General features: G+C 49.1%; 2 protein-coding genes across 2 annotated transcripts; one reads left to right on the forward strand and one right to left on the reverse strand.

Moving 5' to 3' along the window:
* Window positions 1-3,641: 3,641 nt before the first annotated feature.
* LOC148592347 (olfactory receptor 6M1-like) lies at window positions 3,642-4,592 on the reverse strand. Its single transcript, XM_088535180.1, has one exon. It carries the CDS (start codon window positions 4,590-4,592, stop codon window positions 3,642-3,644), a length of 951 nt encoding a protein of 316 aa, XP_088391306.1.
* A 6,703-nt stretch (window positions 4,593-11,295) lies between these two features.
* Window positions 11,296-24,035, forward strand: LOC148592348 (coiled-coil domain-containing protein 81-like). The gene is made up of 7 exons (XM_088535181.1): window positions 11,296-11,362; window positions 11,802-11,863; window positions 12,167-12,323; window positions 13,173-13,429; window positions 14,313-14,398; window positions 15,141-15,238; window positions 23,989-24,035. Exons 1-7 carry the CDS (start codon window positions 11,296-11,298, stop codon window positions 24,033-24,035), a joined length of 774 nt encoding a protein of 257 aa, XP_088391307.1.
* Window positions 24,036-26,016: the final 1,981 nt, after the last annotated feature.

The following is a 26,016-nucleotide window of genomic DNA, read 5'->3' on the forward strand; positions in this document are numbered from 1 at the left end:
AAATGAGGTCAGGGAGAGAGGGAGTATAATGGTAATCGCCATGCTGAGGTCCTGAGAGCTACAAATGGAAGCTGTTTGGAGAACGTGGTGATGGAAGTCTGGAGCTCTAACAGTCACTGCTGAATAGAATTTATGCCCTGCTCAAAGATGTCCCAAAAAAAGGGAAGCCCAAGTTTCAGCATGTCCTCTTACCAGGGGCATAGGACTTATCATAGGTGCGGCTGTGAACCTCCGCAATACTCTTTGAAAGATGGAACACGGGTCTGTGAACAGTCACAAGGCCGTATTTCCTAACAGCGACTTGCTCCGTCACCACACCAAAGGTGCCAAGCCGAATAACTCTGATTCCCTGCAAAGAAGAAGGAAGAAAAGCATTATTCGAGTGCTAGGTGAAGAGGCTTCTGACTGGTCAGCTGCATGAGGATGGAGCTTAGTGTCCTGCTCAATCCTGCTGTGCAAAGGGGATGAATGGAGGAGTGGGGAAAGCCTTGGAGAACCCTTGGAGAATGTCTTTAGAAGAGCACCTGAGGTGTTTTCATTCCCCTTCTTCTCCATGCTCTCAAAAAATGCTAGGAAACATAGAGAACTCATCCCTCAAATACCTCCAGTGCAGAAGAAGGGCTTCTGGGGAGATGCATAATGGCAGACCCACCTTGTTCAACATCAGCTGATCTCGAATGTACTCGGAGACTCCTTCCCAGATAGCCAGGGTCTCTGGAAAAGAAGTGGAAGACACATCAGGCTCTGTGTGGCCCCGCTCACAAAGGTGCAGCACATGGTTAACCAAGGAGGTGACACGTGCAGTCGTACTCAATGAGCAAACTGAGTCCAACCCTGAGAGGGTCTCAGCAGCTGAGATCGAGATGGCATTAATGGGGAGGCCTGGCAGCTCAGGTAGGCCTTCCCCACTGGGAGACCCCTGTGGCAGGGACTCCTGAGTGGGGTGTCCTGGGACAGTGGGGATAGCATGAGGGTTGGGAGCCAGGAATCCTGGCAGCCACACTGCCAAGTGAGGCAGAGGGGACCATGAGCCTGGGCTCTGGCAGCAGTTCCAGCCCCAGCCACGCTCCTCCAGCCCCAGGCTTTACACAGCCATGTTCACAGTTCATGATCTCCGTGAGACTTCCCGAGATAGAGCTCCCAGAGGCCTTACCGTGTGCTGGCAGCACTGGCAATGGCTGCCCATGGGACCTGCCATGGCCAGGGTCCCAGAGCTCCATCCTAGTTTCTTTGCTCTGGATGAAGAGCAAACAGGAGGTGATGAGGAAACAGCTCCTCTCCTGCTCCTCCTGTACACGTCACCTCAGCCCTGTGCTACTCTGGCCGCCCCTCGCTGGTTCCCGCTCAGGGTCGTGGGCTCCTCGCAGCAGAGCAGAGCCGAGAGCAGTCCCAGCGCGTGGGCTCTCCCAGGCTCGTCGCGACGTGTGAGGAAAGGTCGCAGCGTGCGCTCTGACTGCTGTGCCTGTGACACGGGATGTCCCCTGTGAGCACAGCCCGTGTCACAGAGGGGTCTGACCCTCCTCACCACGGGCCAAGCTAGGGCTGGCCCTGCGGTGGAGAGGGACTGCATGGGGTGCTCAGGGGCTGCCCTTGCGCTACACAGACTGTGAAACAAAGATGAATCCTCCTTTCACCGTGGGTCTTGGCTTAGTCGGGCACTGCAACTGCACGCACATGGCCATGGCTCCGCGCGCAAAACCTGTCTGCCAGGGAGGACAACGAGCTTCACGCCACACTCACCCCACAGCTGCATAGTGCAGGTGGCTGCTGCCACCACGGGAGGGAGTGCTAACCACTGAGCCCACCAGCCCACTGAGCTGTTCAGGGTGGTTTGCAGCCAGCCTGAGTACAAACTGCTGCCTAAGGAAGTATGAAGGCCAAAGTCACTGTGAGAACGAGAAGGATAAGGGAAGTGAGACCACCAAATTGAGGGATGAGATCCCCCGCTCTGGAGTTTGCGCAGGCGCAGTCCTAGAAGGATGATATAACAGAAAGAGGGAGATTTACCCACCCCTGGGTGGTCTCCTGGCATGTACTGGCCCTAAGTGACCGGACGCCCCAGGGGATAAAATACGAAGGTCAGATTTGGGGGACGGAGACTCCCAATATTGAGGCCAATGTTGTCTTCTGCGGGGACGCCCGCTATGATTGAGAGCCTGCCAGCCCCTCCAGACTGCTACCTTGGAGAGATGCGTGGTCTCGTAATTCTGCTGGCAAGTATTATTCAGTCACTAACTTTTTCGTATTCACATGTACTAACCAATTCTTATTCGTTTGTACTTGTATCTATGTTGTGTTAATTAAAGGCATCATTGTTATTAAGTCTACTTTTTGTCTTTGGATTGCCAAATCCTGAGCCCATTTGGCACACATGGGATGCAAGGAAGTCAAAGGGAACACCTGATAGGTCTGTCCTACCAGCTTTGGTAGGACACTCAGCCATGGCTTGAGCACCAGACTAACACAGAGACCTCTACTCATGATGAGAAAATGATGCAGGGAGTCATTTTTGGCCACACAGCGATCCCAGGACATGGCAGCCAGGAGAAGGCTTTTGATGTTGCTCAGTAAAACCATAAAATGCACCTGGGCAGCACAGTCAAGGAAGGAGAACTTGCCAGCTTCTGCCAGAAAATCCAACATCATTTCTAGCCAAGTGACTGATATGTAGCAGATAGCCTTAAACTCTGATGAAACCAGGACGAGAACAGCTGTTTATGATATACGCTTACAAAAGCATTCACATTATCCAAGTGAAAACCACAGGGTAGTTTTCCTAAGAGAAGACTTGAATTCACAAACACACAAAGTTTTAATATTTCTTTGTTTGTTTTCCTGGCATACTTTTTTTTTTTCTTTTAGGTTTATTTTTGGAGTTCTGTGCCAAATGCCAAATTTTGGAGTGCTATGCCAAATCTCCGAGATAAAAATAGGATTTTAGGAGGGGAAAGTGGTCAGCATCTGATTCTTAATCTACCTACCTATGCATATGAATGAGTAGGAAGATTTGAATTTTTACTCATTGTTCCCATCCTTTCCTTAAAAGAGAATCTTTCTATTACGGGCACAGATCTGATTTTGAATTCTTCCGTCTCACTGTTCAGTTTCTCCCTCTCTTTCTGGCACTCCTCAGCATTTCTTCTCTTTCTGCATCTAATTTTTGAGAGCCTCCCATCTTATTTCTATCAGCTATAGCTTGTACTTCAAAGAAGAAGCATTAACTGATGTTACTCTCCAGCAGAACACTTTATTTGAAACTTGAAAACTTCATTTGAAAACATGACTATATGATGAAAATTTAGTAAAACTAGTAATAAAAATTGACAGCAATTTATTTTCACTTTACCACTCCATTTTGAGTAGTCTTTCTGTTCCTTTCAGTCTTAAAGCCTTTTGTTCTGATTAGGAGACTGTTTTGTGCCCAACAACCACATAGCACCACACAGACATCCATCACTGCCTAAAGTGCAGGAGAATATTGGTGGGGCCTGACACAACAGTGCTGCCGTGAAGCTGACCTTTGAGACGTGCAATTCCTCAACATTGGCTGTAACAGGCCACATTCTGACGGAAGACACCATGAATGCTGAGATCCTGTTGAGATTTGTCAAGGACTGACTTCCTACAAGCCACAATGATTCTCATGGCTTTCTGGCCTCCTCAGCCATCCCCAGGCAATGGTGCCAAGCATTTTTCCAGGCTTCTTTCATTTGCTGATTCCTTAGGCTGAATATGAAGGGATTTAAAAGAGGAGTCACAATGCTGGAGAGAACAGAGAGGATTTTGTTGAGGTGTCCAGGGTTCACGTGGGAAGGCCTGACACAGATGAAGATGGAGATGCCAAAACCCAGGGAAACAACAGTGAAATGAGAAGCACAAGTGGCAAAGGTTTTCTGCCTGCCCTGGGCAGATGGGATACGGACTATGGTCAAAATGATCCAGGTGTAGGAGAACACAGTCAGTGCCAAGGAGCCGAGGAGCAGGAGAATGGACACCACAAAACCCCTCAGCTCAGCAACCCAGATGTCCGCGCAAGCGAGGTGCAGGAGAGGTGCACTGTCACAGAAGTAGTGGTCAATGACATTGGGACCACAGTATGGCAGCTTGGCTTTCAGGACTGCTAATGGCAAGATCAAGACCACGCCACCCACCCACACACCCAGGAGAAGCTGGCCACACATCCTTTCCGTCATGATGGTGGGATATCTCAGGGGGTGGCATATTGCCACGTAGCGGTCATAGGACATGATGGCTAAGAGGATGAACTCTGTTGCAGCCAGGGAGAAATATAAGTAGAGAAGGCTAAAGCAGCCAGCAAAGGAGATGGTCTTCTTCTCTGACAGGAAGTTTGCCAGCATTTTTGGAACAACAGAGGAAGTCATGGACATCTCAATGAAGGACAAATTGCTGAGGAAGTAATACATGGGAGAATGGAGATGGCAGTCTGTATAGACCAGTACAATGACAAGAGCATTTCCCAAGACAGTCACTAAATAAACGAGCAGGAACACCACAAAGAAGATGATCTCCACTTCATAGCGGTTTGGAAATCCCACGAGAACAAACTCAGTCACAGGCGTGATACTCCCCATCCAAATGTGCTTTCTGTCATGGTGAGAGGAAGAGAGCAACACAGTTTCGTTGAATATTCAGTTCATTCATTCATTCAAAAAGAAATCTTTCCTCACTACTTATATCTCCAGTTCTCCATTCCTCCCCATTCTTCAAATATTTGTTGTTGTTCTTTCCTTCAAAAAAAAAAAGGCGGGGGAGGAGAGATGGATAAATGTAAGATGCAGGTCTTTGCTGCCAAGGTCCTTCCACCTCTGTAACAACCAGTCAAAATTGCCATCAAATCACAATATGCAATGCATTCTTTTCATGCTACATTTCCAACTTCCCTATTTGCAGGTCATGCATGCACAAAGCAGCAAAAACAGCTGCAAGGAAAATATTCTCCTCTTATGCTTGTGCTTTTGCACTTACCTTCTGCACAAAGAACACCCCATATATTTACATTTGATAACTTGCTGAAGCTATCTGTGTCCAAGCTCCCAAAGAGCTCTGCAGTTTCAGGAACCTGTGGAGTTGCAGCATTCTTCTGTTCCAGCAAATTGTGGAGAGATACAGAATAGAAGTGGATGCATCCTACATTCCCAGTTTATTTTGTAACAGCAGAGGAACTCACTTTCTAACAGAGTTACAGCATGGCCCAGAGAAGGACAAATACAAAGGAGCAATCCCATGATATAGTAAGCCACAAGACTCAGAGTATTAGAGTAAAAAACATTTTTCACCCCTGCTTATGGTATAAGCAGAGCTGTTATATGTGGGCTCTGATAATCTGAACACCATAGCATGAGAACTGAAACACACATTCTGTAGATTGTGCAAGCTCTAGCTGCTAAATCCTACGGGAGCGAACCTAGTCATCTTGAGAAAACTGAAGCAGTTTATAACTTTGAAACCACCCAAAGCATGTTGTCCAGAAGATAAAGTTCAGGAGGAAGGCGGAAGTCTTCTTCTTACGTGTGTTTTTATTTTCTTTTTTAATGAATTATTTATTTTTAGTGAAGACAGCACATTTCAGAGTGAGCCAATTATACATGATAGACAGTCTTAGAAATGACATAGAGATGATAATTGGCTCCCTTAGAAACATTTGAACCTTGAAAGCTGGCAAATTCTGATTCAGGGGATTCAGGCAGACAAGTCTCACCTGAAGTTTGCAAAAGTAGAAAACTTTTCTTCTTTGTAGAGAACAACAGCATTGTCCAGTATTTCTGATGAAAAAACGATCACTTCAAGGGTCTTGTCTTTCAGAGAGACCATAGTAATGAGGAGAATCATCTCACCTAATGGAGCTAATATGGAAGGATCCCACCATGGGCTTTTCCAAGATATGGTCTATCTATTTGAGGCTAGAATGCGGCTAGCTGAGGACTCGTATGTTGACGCTTTTCACATTCACTCCGATTAACACTAGAAGCAGATATCCTTAATGGCATATGGTGGTCTCCTGGGCAGTCCTCCTGTGCTCTTGGACACAAACAACATATTTTTTTTTGTATGTATCTTTGTTGTGCTTCCCTCATCAATAGGAAAAAGTCTCTGGTTTGATGCTGTTAAGGCTGAGGCTGTATGTCCCAGCTTGCTGTATGACAGCCTCTAGGGACATTTGAGAGTGTGAATTTGTTGGGGAGGTCTCACAGAACTCTCCTATGTGACAACAGCCTATACAACTGGAGTGCATTCTGGGACACTTACTTGGCAATGTGCTCATCTTTTCCCTCTGAGGGGTCCTATTCCAGACAGAGGCCTGGAGAAAGGCAGTGGCCAGCACGTCAAGGGGAGTTGCTACTGCCTCAGACTCACAGATGGCAAGGCCCCATTTTGAATACTGATCCCAGTTATGGGCTTCCAGACCAGGAAGGATGAGGGAAACTTTGGAGAATCCAGCAGGAAATGGTAAGGTGCCAACTGCAAAACTCCATTGAGGCAATATTGGGGCATCAGATCTTTTTTAGTGCGGTAAAGAGGAGGCTAAAAACACTACATCAGAAGGTGCTAAGAGACGTGTCCAACATCCTTTCAAGGCATCTGTCATCTATGTCTATTGTCTTTATAATGCTTGGAGATTAGAGGAGAACTGAGATGATGGGAGGAAAGCAAAATTTGCACCCACCGTCAAAAATGACTGTAAGGATGATGTGCGAACTAAAGCTCAATTAAGCTCAGTGTGGTGCCTAGGAAATTCTTGGAGTCCTCCTGGAAGATATTTCTGGGCAAATAAAGGAAGAACAGGCAGCGTGGAGTGACCAAGGTTACATCCTACCCATCTGGCTTTCCTGCCTGCTGGACCTATGTGTCTTACATGATGCAAAGACTAGATTTGTGGAGGAGATCAAGCACTGTAAGTCATTTTCTGTTTACTTGAAGAAGGGATTTGACATGACGTCCAACAATCATTTTGTATCCGTGTTAGGATGTCATGGTCTGAATGGTTCTCTTAGTTTTGGTCTGGATGATCCTGTTAATTTTATCATATCAGAGGTGGCAGAGTGCTGCCATCATGTTGGCAAATGTCTTTGAGGAGAGGGGATTGTAGGTAAGTTCGAGGGCATAGATGCTATCCAAAGGGACCTTGACAGGCTGGAGGAATGGGCCAACAGAATCCATATGAGTTCAAACAGGGACAAATGCAAACTCCTGCCCTTGGAAGGAACAGCCCCCTGCTGTGATCCAGGCTATGGATACCTGGCTGGGAGCAGCTCTGTGGGGAAGGCTCAGTGGAAGATCCAGATGGACCTGAAGCGAACATGTGCCCTGGCAACAGTGCCATGTGCCCTGGCACAGGTGTGTCCTGGCAACAAGGATGGCCAAGGGATCATCCCACTCTGTCTGCACTCATTAGACTACATATGCAATTCTACCTCCAGTTTTGGCACCCTCAGTCCAGGGAAGACGTGGATAAACAGGAGGGAGTTCATTGAATATTCACCAAAGTGTTCAGGAATTTTGAGCCCGGGGAAGAGAGGTGGAGGAAATGGGACTCATTCAGTGTGGAGAAAGGAAGATTCTGGTGAATCTCAGAGCAGCCTTTCAATACCAATAGGGACATTTTTGAGAAGACAAAGTAAGGCTCTTCACAGTGGTGTATGGTGGGAGGAGGAATGGCAATGGACATAAACTGAAACAAGAAAGCTCTCAAGAGGCAGTCCAGAGAGGCTGTGTGGTTTTCATCCTTCATAGACAGGACTTGATGAAACTCTTGAGCAATTTCTCCCTGTCTTTGAGCAGGAACACTTGGATCTCCTTCCTGCCTTTGACCCATCACTGCAACATTCCAGCATAAGCTTTGTTCAGTCCCACAATACCTATAAAATGTCCTCAACAAATTCTACACAGTCTCACATATCTGTTTCAATATCCCACAAGGAATTTGCTCTTTCCCAGGAAACCTCAGATAATTTTCTCTCCTTGTGACTGGTTGCACAGTAGTACTTGTCCCTCTGCAGAGAGGCAGTAGAAATAGTAATAAACTCAATGCCCATCAATCAGTGATCCAAGAGCTCTGGTCTCTGTTACCCAAATGCTGAAGGACTGGGTTGTTGTTATGCATTTTATTCAGGGTTACTACGCATTTTACTCATGCTAACCAGGAGCCTTCTGGAATTCAGCCACGGAAAGGGCTCCAGAGTCCTTCACCTGGGGTGGAGGAAACCCAAAGGCCCCCTGCAAAAGGTAGATTTGGGGCCGATTGGTGAAAGAAGAGTTTTCTAAAAGATGACCTGGGGCTCTTGGGGAAGAAGCAGGAGTCAGCCATGTGCACCAGTGGCAAACGCCATCCACCAAGATGGGACTCGCATACTGCAGGCAGATAAAGGGGTTGAGATGTGTGAGGAAGCTGTTCCCTAAGCTGCTAAGTCCACCCCTGCCCTGGGAAGGAAGCCTGGGATGGGAAGTCTGATCCCCCTTGTCCTGATGTTGCCATTTAGTAATTTTCATGAATTAATTTTCACTCATGACTTGCAAGAAAACTATGTTGTTCTGGAACAAGAATCAAAAGAAGGATTTGTTTATGCATTTTCAATAAAAAAATATGAAGTTGTCATTCTGTCTGAAAGACTTCTTTACTACTTGATCACTCCCTCCCAATAGTGCAGAAAAGAGCAGTCTCCTGGTGCCCTGTGAGACTGGATCGGGACCAGGGCCAAACCACAGAGCACTGTCCCTTCGACATCTCTGCAGTTGTTGGGGCAGGAGGAGACTCTCACTGTACGTGCTGCTCCCATGCTCTTGCCCTCCCAGGGGGAGTGTGGATGGAGAGGAGCAAAGCCCTTCCCTGAGCCATGTCTGCCCCTGCATGCAGCACTTGTGTATGCGTCACAGCTGTCCCTGATGCCAGCAGCAGGAGTGAGTGGGGTGAGGAAGTGCCCCTTCTCTGGGTGATGTCCCCACAGTTCTAATTGCCCCCAGGCTGTGTGGTAGAGGGGCCATGGAGAGCAGGAAGAGCTGATCCTGGTCAGGGAGGTGACCACAGCCCCTCCCTGGGCACCAGGCATTCCCCCCGCACCGTACTGCCCACCAGCAGCCAGCAGTGGACCGAGGGCAGCATCCCCTTCCTTGGGGCTGGGGCATGGCTCGGCTCAGGGATGTTCCCATTCCCGCAGCACAGGCGTCTCTCCTGATGCCAGAGCTGTGCAGGAGAGCCCCAGGCAGGGCTCTGTGCCACCGTGGGAGACTCAGTTTGCCTGTGAACTGAAAGGTTAGTGATTCAAGCCCAGTCATGGATGGTGAACCCTTGGTAGGATGCCTGGGAAAGGGACCTTCTGCCTGGCACCCTGGCTTTTGCTCATGCTCAGCAGGAAGTAGTGGAGAAAAAAAACTATGATAGGCCTATGGCCCTGAAACAGGCTGAAGGAAAGGACCTGTGAATTGCTCAGGGAAGGACCTGTCTCCTGAACCAGGGCTCCTGTGAATGGAACTATCATCCCGGGTGGGGCTGGTACCACTGATAGTCCCCTTCACACCTGGGTGTGCAGAGATAGGTCCTGCCAAGGGGTGTAAATTATGGCATAAACTCCAAGGCCTAATGTCAATGAGAGCAGTCCTGCTTTTGGGTACATCTTGGGGATGTGTGGGAGCACAGGCAAATGGAGGCAGTCCAGGAGGGATCCTGGCAGTGATTTAGCAAACATGCAGGGCTGTCTATGAGAGGAGTGGGACAAGGGAGCCCAAGAGGCAGCGGCTGAACCAGAGAGTGCAGATAGGTTGTCTGCAGGTTGAGGGGTTGAGGGGAAATACAAGGCAGCTTTGCACTAGGATGATGGGCAAAGCCGAGGGTTTGTAAGGATCTATGAGGAACTGAGGCAAACCCACAGATGTTCATTTCCAAGCAATTGAGCTCCATATTTGCAATAGGAGCTTCTCAGGTGCACTCCCTCCATGACTGGAGAGGAAAAAGGGCAGCAGCAGAGGCTGAAGGACTCCCTGGTTGCACGTTATACTAACTTGCAGAGTTTCTGTCATGAAAGAGCTATTGCAGCTCTTGCCCATCCTGCAGGGACCAGTGGGAGATCGGAGCCCCTCAGGGCTGCAGACAGAGGCTCAGCAGGGGGGAACAAGGGCACCTGCAGTGGCACCAGATGTCCATGACCCTCTGATGGCATTCCACTCCAATTCACTTTCCTTAAAACAGATCACACACAAAGTCTCCTCCAAAGACCAGTAATTCAAAAGATACACCACCACCAAGAAAAGAACTAAACATAATGAAGGAGGGCTATAAAATGGTAGATATTGAAAAGGGTTCACTAAACATCTTTTTGTTTGCAATTTTGATGTACAGTATTTTTTCATATTCAGATCCACACCAATGGAAAAGGTATTTTTAGGTCCTGCACAGAGTATAGAGGCCCAAACCAGCTGGGACAGTAATTGCTCCCTCTTTGCTCAGAGCCATTCCTGCTAGGAGATGCTGAGTTCTCTTGCCTGCTCTCTCTTGCCCTGCTCAGTTCCCCTCTACTCCAGACACCAGGATGCTGCAGTGATGAGGTCCAAAAGGCGTCTGCAGGTTGGCTGTGGATGAACAGAGGTTCCTGCAGGTTTTGTGGCTGAGGAACTGTCAAGGGAAGGAGCCGTTAGTGGGAGCAGCGAGAAGAGTGTTGTGGTGGCTGCCAAGGAGCAGCTGGATGATTTGGTGGGCTCAGTGGTTAGCGCTCCCTCCCGTGGTGGCAGCAGCCACCTGCACTATGCGGCTGTGGGGTGAGTGTGGCGTGATGCTCGTTGCCCTCCCTGAGAGCCAGGTTTTGTGTGCGCAGCTGTGGCCATGTGAGCGCAGTCACAGTTCCCAGCGAGGCCAAGACCCACGGTGGGAGGAGGATTCATTCTTGTCTCACAGTCTGTGTAGCTCAAGGGCAGCCCCTGCGCGCCCCATGCAGTCCCTCTCCACTGCAGGGCCAGCCCTAGCTTGGCCCGCGGTGAGGAGGGCCAGACCCCTCTGTGACACGGGCTGTGCTCACAGGGGACATCCCGTGTCACAGGCACAGCAGTCAGAGCGCACGCTCCGACCTTTCCTCACACGTCGCGACGAGCCTGGGAGAGCCCACGCGCTGGGACTGCTCTCGGCTCTGCTCTGCTGCGAGGAGCCCACGACCCTGAGCGGGAACCAGCGAGGGGCGGCCAGAGTAGCACAGGGCTGAGGTGACGTGTACAGGAGGAGCAGGAGAGGAGCTGTTTCCTCATCACCTCCTGTTTGCTCTTCATCCAGAGCAAATGAGCAAAGAAACTAGGATGGAGCTCTGGGACCCTGGCCTTGGCAGGTCTCATGGGCACCGATTACCAGTGCTGCCAGCACACGGTAAGGCCTCTGGGAGCTCTATCTCGGGAAGTCTCACAGAGATCATGAACTGCGAACATGGCTGTGGAAAGCCTGGGGCTGGAGGAGCGTGGCTGGGGCTGGAACTGCTGCCAGAGCCCAGGCTCATGGTCCCCTCTGCCTCAGTTGGCAGTGTGGCTGTCAGGACTCCTGGCTCCCAACCCTCATGCTATCCCCACTGTCCTGGGACACCCCACTCAGAAGTCCCTGCCACAGGTGCTTCCCAGTGGAGAAGGCCTACCTGAGCTGCCAGGGCTCCCCATTAATGCCATCTCAATCTCAGCTGCTGAGACCCTCTCAGGGTTGGGCTCAGTTTGCTCATTGAGTACGACTGCAGGTGTCACCTCCTTGGTTAACCATGTGCTGCACATTTGTGAGCGGGGCCACACAGAGCCTGATGTATCTTCCACTTCTTTTCCAGAGACCCTTACTATCTGGGAAGGAGTCTCCAACTACATTCTAGAGCAGCTAATGCTGAATAAGGTGGGTCTGCCATTATGCATCTCCCCAGAAGCCCTTCTTCTGCACTGGAGGTATTTGAGGGATGAGTTCTCTACGTTTCCTTGCATTTTTTGAGAGCATGAAGAAGAGGGGGAATGAAAACACCTCAAGTGCTCTTCTAAAGACATTCTCCAAGGGTTCTCCAAGGCTTTCCCCACTCCTCCATTCATCCCCTTTGCACAGCAGGATTGAGCAGGACACCAAGCTCCATCTTCATGCAACTGACCAGTTAGAAGCCTCTTCACCTGGCACTCGAGTAATGCTTTTCTTCCTTCCTCTTTGCAGGGAGTCAGAGTTATTCGGCTTGGCACCTTTTGTGTGGTGACTGAGCAAGTTGCTGTTAGGAAATACGGCCTTGTGACTGTTCACAGACCCGTGTTCCATCTTTCAAAGAGTATTGCGGAGGTTCACGGCCTCACCTATGATAAGGCCTATGCTCCTGGTAAGAAGACATGCTAAAACTTTGGCCTCCACTTTTCTGGGACATCTTTGGGTTGGGCATTAGCCCTGTCTAGCAGTAACTGTTAAAGCTCCAGACTTCTGTCACCACGTTATAAAAACAATTTCAATTTGTAGATCTCAGGACCTCATCATGGCAATTACCATTGTATTCCCTCTCTCCCTGTATTGATTTCACAGCAGGCTACAGCTGCAATTCTGTAAAGGCAAATATTGGCATTCATGATGGCTTTTCCCTATTCCTTGCACCTTGAAGTCGGTCACAGTCAGCTGTAAGAGCCCTGAAATGGAGACTGGGATCCTAGTGCATGTGAAAACCCATCAGAGGCAGGTTTTGCTGTGATTGCTAGTCATCCTTGTGAACACTACAGCTGTTTTGTGCACTTCAGAGGGTGCTGGATGGATTGGAGGATTAAGAGGAGTGTAGTGCATTCTTTTTTTTTTTTTCTTTCTTTCCCTTCTTTCTTTCATTTATGTAACATGGCTCTGTGAAATCTTTCCCAGTGTGGAATGGGCTGAGCTTGGCCCAAGTTCTTTGACCTGGCACCCACGAAAGAAACTCATCATTTCCTCCTCTCCTCGTCCTGCCGTCGAGGCTCACATTCGTAGAAGATGGTTGTGGCCTTTTCTTTCAAACACTGTAGGGAAGAAAGCATTGCTATCCACTTGGCACATCTGCTTGCAGTGCTTTGAACATCTTCCCACATGATTTGTCCCAGAAGGTCAAGAAAGGGAGTTCTGTAAGAGCTGCTTGCTTGAAGACCACAAAGCTGTTGATGCTGTGTTTTTGTGTGTTCTACTAGTGCCTTTTTCCTCTTGGTCTGCTTCCTAGGTCATAAGCTTTGTGAGCCCCTGAAATGTGCTCACATAGCCGAGGACATCTCTCTTCCCCGCAAAACAGTGGAGGCTGGCATAGAGAAGACCCTGCGTCTTTTCCGACGCTGCCTCGAGAGCGGGAGAAATGTTGTCTTTGTGTTGAAGAACATTGGCATGCTTATAATCGAAGGGGCAGATGTGAAAATGAGATTTTACAAAGAATTCCTGAAAAGACTTAACGGGACCGAGCAGATGCTAGCGGCCCTTCTTACGGTAAGTTCTCCAATTCTCCGGTGCTCCCTGTCATCTTTTTGAATTCCCAAGGGAATGCAATTCTATTAGCCTGCCATGACCTGTTGAAGGACATGGACAGTCCTGGCTGAGAGGACTGCCAGCTACCTGGACAGTTTGTCTTGGGCATTCAGAGGACTTGGCAATGAAGTTGAACCTGTGCAGAAGTGTACTGGGTCCACTCAAAGATTCATACAATCCTGGAGACAGTTTCCACATTCTCAGCAAAGAAGGCCAAGACAAGAGGAGGCCTTGTGTGTTTTTTTCCCCACTAGACTTCCCTCCTTGCAAAAAGCCATGCTTTCATGCCCCTTTTTGTGAGGATGGCCTCAGAAGCCATGTTACCCCTAGAACATGTCTGGCATGGTAAGGCAGCAAGTTCAGCCCTTTCCCTTAAGGTTCTGAAAATTCTTTTTATGAGTCCCTTTGGAAGCTCAGCCTGATCTCCTTATGGATACAATTGCCTAGGCCAGTGGGAATGTCACACAACTCTGTCAACTGTCTATTGACCTCATTTCTCTCTCTTTGAAGCATTAGGTCCAGACAGCAGGGAAAACAGAGTGGCCCAGCTGGTGAAATGCCTTCTCATATGCTTGCCTCCCTTGATTTCTGCATTAGAAGAGACCTGAGCTAACCACGTCTCTGAATCCTGAGCCTTGTAAAAGGCATGACCATGTTCCTCCCCTTTCTCCTTTATTTCTCTCCAATTGTTACGGTGCATAACTGGAGGGACTGCTGATGGGAATAGAATAATTGAATGTTTCAGAGGCAGCTCTTTCTCTAAGCAGTAGAAGAATTTGTTTCCCCTGTGAGCACTTAGATAATTCTCTTGGCATCATGTCCCATGTGTTTCTCTCCTTTGCAGATGCCGGAGATGAGGAATTCGGTGCTCTCAGGCACCGAAACTGCTCTTTCCCAGACTCACTCTCGTCATGTCATTGTCTTTCCTGAGTGAGTATGTTTCCTTCTTGGAAAGGAACCTGGCCAAGCAAGTAACTGCTCATCGCATGTTTTGCAACCTTGTGTTGCCAGTCCTTGTGAACGTTGCTCAGAAAGCCATTTATGAGCAACCCTTTGAAATGCACATCAAAGTACAGGTCCCTCTTCGTTGCTGCTTTGGGACATTTTTATTTCTTTTGAGAGATCTGTAGGAATGAAATGCATCCTGATCATATTGTCTTGGGCCATTTTTATTTTTTAATGTGGAGACTTATGTAGGCCAAAGTGAACACTGTGGCTAGTGGGATTTTGGAGAGCTTTCTCCTGGCTCCCATGGTGCTCAGTGTTTGGTTCTATTATGTGTGTGGGAGATGCAGGTTCATCAGAAAGGACGATGAAAGGATTCTGGAAAGCTTAAGGGGACTAAAGTGTTCTGCCTGAACATGAGCAGGAACAGGAGATGGGTGATGACCCCAAAAGCACACAGGGGATTTGGGTTGAAATTGCTTTGGCAGTTTCACAGGAAGCACAGGGAAGAGTCAGAGGAGAAAGGTCATGCCCCTCCAGGCACTGGAGGTCTTCATGATGCCTCTCACCTTGCTGAGACACTCCTCCAGCATCTGGCCTCTTCTGCCTATTGCACTTTAAAAAACGAGGGACTTCCCAGCACCTCCCAAATGCCCCTGTGTCTCTATTATTGACAGAGGTTGCAAAAGTGCTCCCGCTTTAGACTGCCTCCTTTTCTGCTTTCCAGGTACAAGGTGGAGAGTAGAGATCAAAAACTACCTAGGCCACCTGTAAAGCCCAAGCAGGAGGAGGAGAGGAGAGGAGAGGCCAGCACTGTCCAGGAAGGTAATGGAGCTGCTGCTTCTTGGTGGAGGCTTGTGCCTTCTCCTTCTGTGCTACTGGGTAGGCCTTCGGAACCCAAGTGACAGTGTGATGGCTCAGGTAGCATGAGGCGCTAGAGTTGACGCTGCTCCCCCAATAGGGCAAATCTCAAGTGAGTCCTGAGGGAACAAGGCCTCAGCGCAGCACAACACTCTCACCTGTACAGGATCCTCCAAGTTCAACTTTCCTCCATTTCCATGTCCTGCTCTCCTAAACATGCCGCATATACACCCTGAAAACAACTGATTGGTTTTGATTGTGTCAAAAGAGGACCTCTAGGCATGTGAGATCAGCAGGCAGATCCAAGGATCTGCTCTCCTGCCTTAAATTACTGCCCTCAGAGAGACTCTGTTAGGCCACCCATACATCCCAGCGAGTCTCCTCTTTCCTTTTTACACTTCTCCTTTCTCTGAATAGGATAGAGAGTGAGAAAAGCACTACCTCAAGAAAGGATGTTGTAAAGTACAAACAATAAGTGTGAGAAAAGGCAGTGTCCAGAATGGGCAAAGCCCACCCAGGAAATGAGGCTTCAAAGGAATCAGTCTGACACCCCTCAGTTTGACCTCAGGCTGACAAGAGCTGCATAACCTTCCCTTTCAAGAGCCCTCTGCAATGCTGTCCTGGATGGTTTTCTTGTCTTCTGCCTACAGGAAATCTTCCTGCTAATCGTCTCCTCTCCAGAAAAAGCATCCCAGAGCCCACACTTGCTGCTCAGAATATACAGAAAGAGCAGAGGAAAAAATCTGAAAGAAAAGAAACTCATGGCAGGTGAGACACTTGCCACTCTCCTTCTTGGACTCCGGCTCTCCAGGAACAGTCATTTTCCATTTCCTAACAAACAGTAGTTGGGACTACCAGGCAGTATTCCATATATTTGCCACGTCTCTTGGAGGCTGCCTTTGTAAAGAACCGTGCTTTGCTCATGTTGCATCAAGAGAGAGCTGGTACTCGGGCATAAGGATCATTCCTGTGGGCACTCCTTGCTGCTCTGGGCATAAAAGCTGGGGGTGAACGTGCTCTCTCTTCATGTGAAAACAGTCAGTTGAGCCCACATCATTCATGGCAACAGCCAAGAGAACTGCCTTGTGCTGCAGAACTTTCTAAGGGCAGGACAGACACCAAAATTCCCCTGTGCTCACAGCACCTCTCCATAATATCTCTTTTCAGGAAACTTCCAGCCATCCACAAGAGATCCTCACGGAAGGTGAAGAAATCCAGGAGGAAGGGCAGTGTACCCATGCCCCCAGTGGAGAAACTGGTGAGAAGAATAGTGAGGTGGCCAGGAGAGGTATGTGCTACTGCCTGAGAACCTCCTTATGCGGTATAGATTCATGGGAAAGCACAGGTCTGTGAACAGGGAGTGAGAGAGATCTCCTCCTGAGATCATTTGGCCATTGACTGCCATTGTCATGGATTTGCTTGAAAAACTCATGCTCTGATTTTGGAATGCATTTGTCACTACTGCATTCCCAGGAAAGACATGAGAAGGTCCTCCTTGGTTCGAGTGGAATGGTACCTGCTAGGCCTCTCAGGAACAGGGGATGCACAATTTTGGTTTAGCTCAGCTCATCAATTAGATCAAAAAGACAATCTGCAGATGTGCTGACCTATTAGGATTAGCTTAGGGGCATAAGAGAACTGTCAAGAAGGCTCAAGTGAAGGGTCAGAATAGAGGGTGGGAAATGATTTCCAGGCCCTGGAGAAGAACAAATGTTAATCATAGTCTTTGTTGTTTCTTTTCTGTGGCCCCACAGGTGGAATATCACTTCAAAATAATGGGAGAAGGACCTCTTATCTTTCCTCCAATATAAACGCCTGGGATGATTTCCCTTTCCTTTTTATTTTGCTGAAGAGACAAGGAAGTCAACTGGGAGAGACCAAGAGAGAAGAGCGCTTTTGGGAAACTCATTGGAATAAACACCAGTATTTCCTGAGACATGTTTTCCAGAAGCACCTGTAAGACCTTAGGAACCAGGAGGAATGGGGCTTGTGGCCCATGTGAAGTCCTGGTATTTTTAAAGGCCCGTGATTTGCCTGTCTGGTCCTGGGGAAGCTCAAATGAGGCCAAGAAGCCTGATGCTGAGAGGAAAAGCTCAAGGGGAGTGCTTTGGGTCATTTGGTCTGATGTGCCAAACCCCCAAACCTCCCAGGAGGGTTTCATTGCACACAGGCTTGTCTTGATCCCGCCCTGTTTTCTTACCAAAACCTCTCACCCATCAGGCTGCTGTGGCCAGCCCAGCTGCAGCAACTTGCAGGCCCCGTTCCTGCACAGAGGGAGAAACCCTGCTCCTGCAGCCCCACAAGCCCCTTTGGTCCTCTGGGCAGCTCCTGCTGAACCCCTCTCTCCCATCAGGGGCTCTGCTATGGCTGCAAGCCAGGAATTCTTGCTCTCAGGCTCCCTCCAGCCAACAAGAATAGCCCAAGGATCTTCAGTCCAAGGGTCCAAGGACAAAGCACAGACACGACAGAGAGGACTGTGCTCTGCTCCAGTGTTGTGGGCACATGAAGGAGTCACCCTGGCACAGGGGTCTCTGGCAGAACTGTCTGCACATGAGGCACATGTTTGAACTGATCCCATATCCCCACAGCCACTGCAGTGGAGACTCAGAGGCCCTCCTGCATTGCCCCATAGGTCTATACGTTCCCTTCTCTCCATTCAGTAATGAGAGGAACAGACACAACGACCGGGCAGTGACACACACTATTGCAGCTTCTGTGCTTCCCAGCAGCAAAGGGAATGGAACAACTCAGCTCAGCTCAGTTCAGGTTCAACAGGAAACCTGCATCTTCCGTGCTGCTCTCCAGCTTTTCTGGCCATACCACATGCTCCAGAAAGGGTGTCCCATAGCAGCATATATGTCCCAGCCACCAGCAGATGTGCTGTCTCAGAGACAGCTCCCCAGGGATGGACCTCCAGAGAAGTCTGGCTTTTGTTGTGACTGAGCTGAGTGAGAGGAGTGGGCAGAGAAAGGGGCTGCTCACCTAAGGAAGGTGATTTGCTTGCCACCTTTGAGGTGGCAAGCTTGAAAAAGCTTGACTGTAGGAACAGGGACTGCAAGGCTAGAACTGCTCCAAAACAGCCCTTCCAGGTTGGTCTTGAGCTGGTAACAGGAGCATCTTTGATGAGGATGAGGTTTGGGCCCAGAAGCAGAAGTCATTAGCAGTGCATCGTTGTAGCCTCTTGCCAGCCTCGTTGCCATGCTGCTGTTGTCAGTTTTTAATTTTCAGATTTGCACTGAGGCAATCAAGCTATGGGAGGTGCTTCTGGCCTCCTCCTTTTGCTTTCGAACATCAGGGCTGACCTGCAGGGAGGTATCTGACACAGGTGTGTCCTGTGTTCTTGTAGGCAGTACAAAATTAAGCTGCCCTGCATGCTTGCCTCTGGTGTGGGGACAAAAATTTTCCCCTTTCCCTCTCATTTCCCGTTTCAATTGCTGGGAGTTAAAAAGAGCCTTCCCTGTGATCAGGGGAGATGCAGGGATGTTCCCAGAACATCAAGGGTGTGCAGAAAATCTCGCTGTCAAGAACTGAATATCCAAAAAGGAGACAGAGGAGTCCTAAAACTTTATTCGAATAAAGGGAGAGTCCACCCGGCATATCCCTGTGGGGTCTCTCCAATTGCTGGGGGACGCAGCCCCCCTTTTATCCTAATTTCCAGACCGAGGGACGCCCTCTCCCTTTCCCCATTGGCCAAGGTACTCAGAAGTTACAGCCTTCCCGGCCTGCCTACACCGAACTCCTGCCTCCTGCCATCTGTTCTCACCTGAGCTCGCCAACTCCTTTGTCCCCCTTGCTGAAGAATGTGGGGGAATTGCCCTATTTCCCTCCTTTGTAAAGGCCCCCATCTCCTTTCAGATGGCTCTTTTTGTCCCACTCACTCATGGCTCCGCTCAGTCTCCCCTCCCTTTGTCCTGCTCTTCAGCCAAACTGTGGGGAAATCTCTTTGCTGATGAATACATAAACCTGAGCATTCCACTCAATGCCTCCTCTTTTTTTTTTTTTTTTTTCTCCCCTCCTTTGGACAATACTTGTTTTTACAAACCAGGTTATTTGCTAACAACCTGCATTCAGTATATCTAGTACCCATGGGTACTCCTGGACTCCCACAGACCCAGCAACCCAGCATTTATTTTCCAGACCCACTCCCAGCCAGCGGTACAGATCTACGGAGAGTTAGCCGGGGCTTTCCATCCTCTTCCTTCAACTGACAAGCCCAGATTTCTGGAGTCTTGGAAATCTTAACTCTGGTATGATGAGTCCATCCATGCTCAGCTGTCTTGATTGATGTTTACCAAGACCCAATCCCCTGGCTGGATATCATGGACTGCAAAATCCAAGGGGAGGGTCTGTGCGAGCTGGGCTTCCTGTCGGAGAGACTCCACTAAAGAATGTATTGCTTTAAATATATATCACCTATCTCCACCTCCTTGCCAGGTTGGGTGTTAGTAGGATAGGGAATCCCAAACATTATTTCAAAGGGGGGACAGCTGAATGTCTCCCCTTTGTTTTGCTCTTATTCTTGCTAAAGCTAATGGTAGAAGTCGTGTCCACGGCATCTTAATTTCTAAAACCAATTTCAAAAGATGCTTCTTAATGTTCCCATCCATCCTTTCCACTCTACCAGAAATCTGAGGATGCCAAGGGGTATGCAAGCCCCATTGAATCCCTAGGGCAGTCATGACACCTTGAAGGACCTTTCCTGTAAAATGAGTGCCTCTGTCTGAGTCTATTGCCTCTAGCAACCCATATCTCGGAATTATTTGTTCTAAGAACACCTTATTTACAGATCCAGTTGTTGCTGAGGCAGTTGGAAATGCCTCGGGCCATCCCATCAACTGACATACTACTACCATAGAATCATAGAATCACAGAATGCTTAAGTTTGGAAGGGACCTCTAGAGGTCATCTAGTCCAAATCCTCTGCACACGCAGGGTCACCTAGAGCATGTGGCACAGGACTGCATCCAAGCAGGTTTTGAAGATCTCCAGAGAAGGAGACTCCACAACCTCTCTGGGCAGTCTGTTCCAGCGCTCTGTCACCCTCACTGTTAAAAAGTTTTTCCTTAAGTTTATGTGGAACTTTTGGTGCTTCAGTTTGTGGCCATTACCTCTAGTTCTGTCAGTGGCCACCAGGGAAAAGAGGCCAGCACCATCCTCCGCACTGCCTCCCTTGAGGTACTTATAGACACTGATTAGATCCCTTCTCAGCCTTGTCTTCTCCAGGCTGAACAGGCCCAGCTCCCTCAGCCTCTCCTCATAGGGCAGATGTTCCAGGCCCCTGATCATCCTTGTGACCCTGTGCTGGACTCTCTCCAGCAGCTCCACATCCCTCTTGAACTGTGGGGCCCAGAACTGGACACAATACTCCAGATGCGGCCTCACCAGGGCTGAGTAGAGGGGCAGGATCACCTCCCTCAACCTGCTGGAGATGTTCTTCTTAATGCACCCAAAGATCCCATTGGCCTTCTTGGCCACGAGGGCACACTGCTGCCTCATGGTCAACTTGCTGTCCACCATGACACCCAGGTCGTTCTCCGCAGAGCTGCTCTGCAGAAGGTCAGTCCCCAGCCTTTACTGGTGTCTGGGGTTATTCCTCCCCAGGTGCAGAACCTTGCACTTGGCCTTATTGAATTTCATGAGATTTTTCACCGCCCAGTTGTCCAGTCCTTCCAGGTCCCTGTGGATGGCAGCGCAGCCCTCTGGGCTATCAGCTACTCCTCCCAGTTTGGTATCATCAGCAAACTTGCTGAGGGAGCACTCTGTGCATTCATCCAGGTCATTGATGAATAAATTGAACAGGAGTGGAGCAAGGACTGACCCCTGGGGGACCCCGCTAGCTACAGGCCTCCAACTAGACTCGGCACCGCTGATCACCACCCTCTGAGCTCTGCCATCCAGCCAGTTCCTAATCCACCTCACTGTGCACTCATCTATCCCACACTTCCGGAGCTTGCCCAGGAGGATGTTGTGAGGGATGGTGTCAAAAGCCTTGGTGAAGTCGAGCCAGTCATTTCATCATAGAAGGCTATCAGGTTAGTCAAGCAGGATTTCCCCTTGGTGAATCCATGCTGACTACCCTTAAGCACCTTCTTGTCCTCCATGTGCCTGGAGACAATGGCCAGTATGAGCCATTCCATCACTTTTCTGGGGACAGAGGTGAGGCTGACTGGCCTGTAGTTGCCTGGGTCCTCCTTCTTGCTTTTTTTGAAGACTGGTGTGACATTGGCCTTCCAGTCTTCCGGCACCTCCCCCGTTCTCCAGGATCTTTCAAAGATGATGGAGAGCGGCTTAGCTATGACCTCTGCCAGCACACGCAGCACTCTGGGGTGCATCTTATCAGGGCCCATGGATTTGTGGGTATTGAGTTCCCTTAGGTGCTCTCTGATCCAATCTTCCTGCACCCAGGGCAAGTCTTCCTCTCCACCAGCTTCTTCTCTTGTTCCTAGGGCCTGCGGCTCTAAAGGGCTGCCCTTGGTAAACACCGAAGCAAAGGCAGCATTCAGCAACTCTGCTTTTTCTGTGTTATTTGTAACCAGGGTGCTCCACCCCGTTCACCAGCAGACCCACGTTTTCCCTGATTTTCCTTTTGCTGTTAATATATTTGAAGAAGATTTTCTTGTTATTTTTAACATCCCTTACCAGATTGCGTTCCAGATATGCCTTAGCTTTCCTTGTTACATTTCTGCATTCCTCGACTACTTTCCTGTATTTCTCCCAGAGGGCCTGTCCTTTTTTCCACATTCTGTATACTGCCTTCTTCTGCTTGAGCATTGCCACAAGCTCCTTACTCATCCACGCCGATCTCCTGCCCCCTCTGCCTGACTTCTTACACGCAGGGATGCACTGTTGCTGGGCGTGGAGGAAGTGCCGCTTGAAAACTAACCAGCTCTCTTGGGCCCCCCTGCCTTCTAGAGCCCTAGCCCAAGGCATTCTTCTGAGGAGGTCTCTGAAGAGGCTAAAGTTGGCCCTCCTGAAGTCCATTCCTCCCCAGTTTGTACCACAACCCCAATGGCATGTCTCACAGGAGTGCTGAGATGAGTCCTTTCAGAGCACGTCATTCCACGATACATACCCCCTCCTTGCAGGCTTTCACTCCAGTAAGGCTACAGGACGAAGATGCAATTTGGAGATACCTCTGTTGGCCATCGTTGGCTATTCCAAATTCCAAGCCAGTTTTGAGGAACCAGTGCATTTTTGTGGATGAGACATTGCTGCCCACTTGTCACATCTCCTTGCAGAGTGCTTTGAGCATCTTCCCGCATGATTTTTCCCAGAAAGTGCAAGAAGTTCTTGAGCAGCTGTTTGCTTGAAGACCACAAAGCTGTTCCTGCTCTGTTTCAATGTGCTCTGCTAGTAACTTTGTTCCTCTTGGTCTGCTTCCTAGGTCATAAGCTTTGTGAGCCCCTGAAATGTGCTCACATAGCCGCAGACACCCTTCTTCCCCGTGAAAGGGTGGAGGCTGGCATAGAGGAGACCCTGCGCCTCTTCCGCCGCTGCATCAAGAGTGGGAAGAATGTTGTGTTTGTACTCAAGAACATTGGCATGCTTATAATTGAAGGGGCAGATATGAAAATGTGATTTTACAAACAGTTCCTGGAAAGACTTAATGGGACTGAGCAGATGCTAGCGGCCCTTCTTGCGGTAAGTTCTCCAGTGCTCCCTGTCATCTTTTTGAATTCCCAAGGCAATGCAATTCTATTAGCCTGCCATAAACTGTGGAAGGACATGGACAGTCCTGGCTGAGAGGAATGCCAGCTACCCAGACAGGTTGTCTTGGGCATTCAGAGGACTTAGCAATGAAGTTGAACCTGTGCAGAAGTGTCCTGCTCTGAAGAAGACCTGCTCTGGTCATGTCATTGTCTTTCCCGAGTGAGTATGTTTCCTCCTTAGCCTCGGGCTGGCCAAGCAAGCAGCTGCTCATGGCATGTTTTGTAACCTTGTGTTTCCAAGCCTTCTGAAGGCTACTCAGAAAGCCATTCATGAGCAACCCTTTCAAATGTGCATCAAAGTAAAGGTTCCTGGCAGTTGCTACCTTGGGACATTTTCATGTCTTTTGTTCTTCTGTGACATCTGCATGAATGAAATGCTTCACAACGGTGTTTTCAAATATTCACTTGAGTCACCTCTTTCTTTTCTTTTTTTTTTTTTTGGCGGAGGGGCAGAGACCTATGTAGGCCAAAGTAAAGCCTGTACTAGTCAAGTAAAAAGCTTTCTCCTGGCTCGCATGGTGCTAAGTGTTTTGTTCCATTACGTGTCTGGGAGCTACAGGTTCTTTTTTACACATGCACGGAGATGAGCTTGGGAAGGCTTGCAAGCGATCTGGAGGGTGAGACAGCAATTACAAAGGATGCTGGAAAGGAGTAGGAAAGAGACTAAAGTGTTCTGCCTGAACAGGAGCAGGAACAGGAGATGGGTGATGATCCCAAAAGCACACAGGGGATTTGGGTTGAAATTGCTTTGGCAGTTTCACAGGAAGCACAGGGAAGAGTCAGAGGAGAAAGGTCATGCCCCTCCAGGCGTTGGAGGTCTTCATGATGCCTCTCACCTTGCTGAGACACTCCTCCAGCATCTGGCCTCTTCTGCCTATTGCGCTTTGAGAAAAGAGGGACTTCCCAGCCCCTCCCAAATGCCCCTGTGTCCCCATTATTCACACCAGGTGCAAAGGAAGTGCAGTGCCCCCTCACATTTAGAGTGATGCCTTTTCTGCTTTCCAGGTACAAGCTGGAGAGTAGAGATCGAAATCCACCAGGCGCACGTGTAAAGGCCAGGCAGGAGGAGGAGAGGAGAGGAGAGGCCAGCACTGTCCAGAAAGGTAATGGAGCAGCTGCTTCTTGGTCGAGGCTTGCGCCTTCTCCTTCTGTGCTCCTGGGTAGGCCATTGGAACCCAAGTGACAGTGTGATGGCTCAGGTAGCATGAGGCGCTAGATGTGACGCTGCTCCCCCAATAGGGCAAATCTCAAGTGAGTCCTGAGGGAACAAGACCTCAGTGCAGCACAACGCTCCCAACTGTACTATTATCTCCAAGTTCAACTTTCCTCCATTTCCATGTCCTGCTCTCCTAAACATGCCTCATAAACACCCCCAAAGCAACTCATTGGTTTTGATTGTGTCAAAAGAGGACCTCTAGGCATGTGAGATCAGTAGGCACATCCAAGGATCTGCTCCCTTGCCTTAAATTTCCGCCCTCAGAGACACTCTGTTAGGCCACCCATACATCCCAGCAAGTCTCCTTTTTCACAACGGGACAGAGAGTGAGAAAAGCACTAGTCCAAGAAATGATGTTGTAAAGTACAAATGAAAAGACAGAGAGAAGGCAGTGTCCAGAATGGCCAAAGTCCAGCCAGGAATAAAGGCTTCAGAGGAATCAGCCTGACACCTCACAATTTGACCTCAGGCTGAGAACTGCATAGCCTTCCTTTTCAAGAGCCCTCTGCAATGCTGTCCTGAAGGGTTTTCTTGTCTTCTGCCTACAGGAAATGTTCCTGCCAATCGTCTCCTCTCCAGAAAAAGTGACGCACCACCGACACTTGCAAACAGAAATATGCCAGGAGAACAGGGGACGAAACCTGAGAGAAAAGGAACTTATGGCAGGTGAGACACTTGGAGGAACGGATGAGGGTGACCCTGTAGCCATGTGCTTGTGTAGGTGAGATTCTTCCTTTGTGCAACAGGTTCCAGTCAGCTCTAAGAGTTTTGGATCCCATGAAGCAGCTGGGACTTTCAGACAGCGTTCAATATGTTTGCCAGGCCGGGGGATCTGTGTCCCTTAGAGGCTCCATCTGTAATGAAACCTGCTCTTCTCCTTGCTGCATCAAGAGAGAGCCTGTATCTGGGCATACGGAGCATTCCTGTGGTCACATCTTGCAGCTCTGGGCATTTCAGCGGGGGGTGATCTCTGTCTCTGTTCATGTGAACACAGTCAGTTGAGCCCATATCATTCATGGCAACAGCCAACAGAACTGCCTTCAGCTGCAGATTCCTGTGAGGACAGGACGGAGAGCAAAGTCCCTCTGTGCTCACAGCACCTCTCTATAATGTGTCTTTTCAGCATATTTCCAGCCATGCCCGGCACATCCTCCCAGAAGCCAAGGAAGGGCAGGAGGAAGGGTCGTCCTGCAGCCATGCCCCCAGTTGAGAAAGTTAACAATCGAGTGGGGAAGTGGGTGGAAGAGGTATGTGCTACTGACTGAGAAAATCCATATGCCCTGTGGATTTGCGGGAAAGCAAAATCACTTCTATGGGCAGTGAGTGTGAAAGATGCCTTCCTGAGGCTTCATTTGGCCATTGGCTGACATTGTCCTGGCTTTGCTATAAAGGGTGAAGTCATACTATATGCAATACATATGTTATACAAATTGCAATACATATGTAACCACTGCATTGCCAGGAAAGACATGAGAAGGCGAAACTAGGTTCTCATGGGAAGGTACCTGCTAGGTATTTGAGGGATAGGGCATGCACAGTTTTGGTTTAGCTCAGCTCAACAGTCACGTTCAAAGGACAATGCGCACACCTGGGCATTAGAGGGCTGTGAGGAAGGCTCAAGTGAAGGGACAGAAGAGGGGGTGAGAAGTGATCTTCATGCACTGAAAAAGAACACAGGCCAGTCCTAATCTTTCTTATTTCTCTTCTGTGTCCCCACAGGCCTGGCAATATCACTTCAGAGTAAGAGGGAAAGGGACTCATGCCTTTCCTCCGATCTGAAGCCCTGGGACGATTTCCCTTTCCTTTGCCTTTTGATG

This window comes from Tinamus guttatus, unplaced genomic scaffold, assembly GCF_059628265.1.
Source record: "Tinamus guttatus ecotype Peru unplaced genomic scaffold, ASM5962826v1 Tinamus_guttatus_pri_ptg000618c, whole genome shotgun sequence".
NCBI classification, from domain to species: Eukaryota; Metazoa; Chordata; class Aves; order Tinamiformes; family Tinamidae; genus Tinamus; species Tinamus guttatus.

What these genes read in the sequence shown, in the direction of transcription:
- LOC148592347 (XM_088535180.1), bottom strand. Translation starts at nt 4,592, where the DNA reads ATGGGGAGTATCACGCCTGTGACTGAGTTTGTTCTCGTGGGATTTCCA.
- LOC148592348 (XM_088535181.1), top strand. Translation starts at nt 11,296, where the DNA reads ATGGAGCTCTGGGACCCTGGCCTTGGCAGGTCTCATGGGCACCGATTA. An exon ending in TGATAAGGCCTATGCTCCTG is followed by an intron (nt 12,324 to 13,172) that starts GTAAGAAGACAT and finishes TCTGCTTCCTAG; the next exon opens with GTCATAAGCTTTGTGAGCCC. An exon ending in TGCTAGCGGCCCTTCTTACG is followed by an intron (nt 13,430 to 14,312) that starts GTAAGTTCTCCA and finishes TCTCCTTTGCAG; the next exon opens with ATGCCGGAGATGAGGAATTC.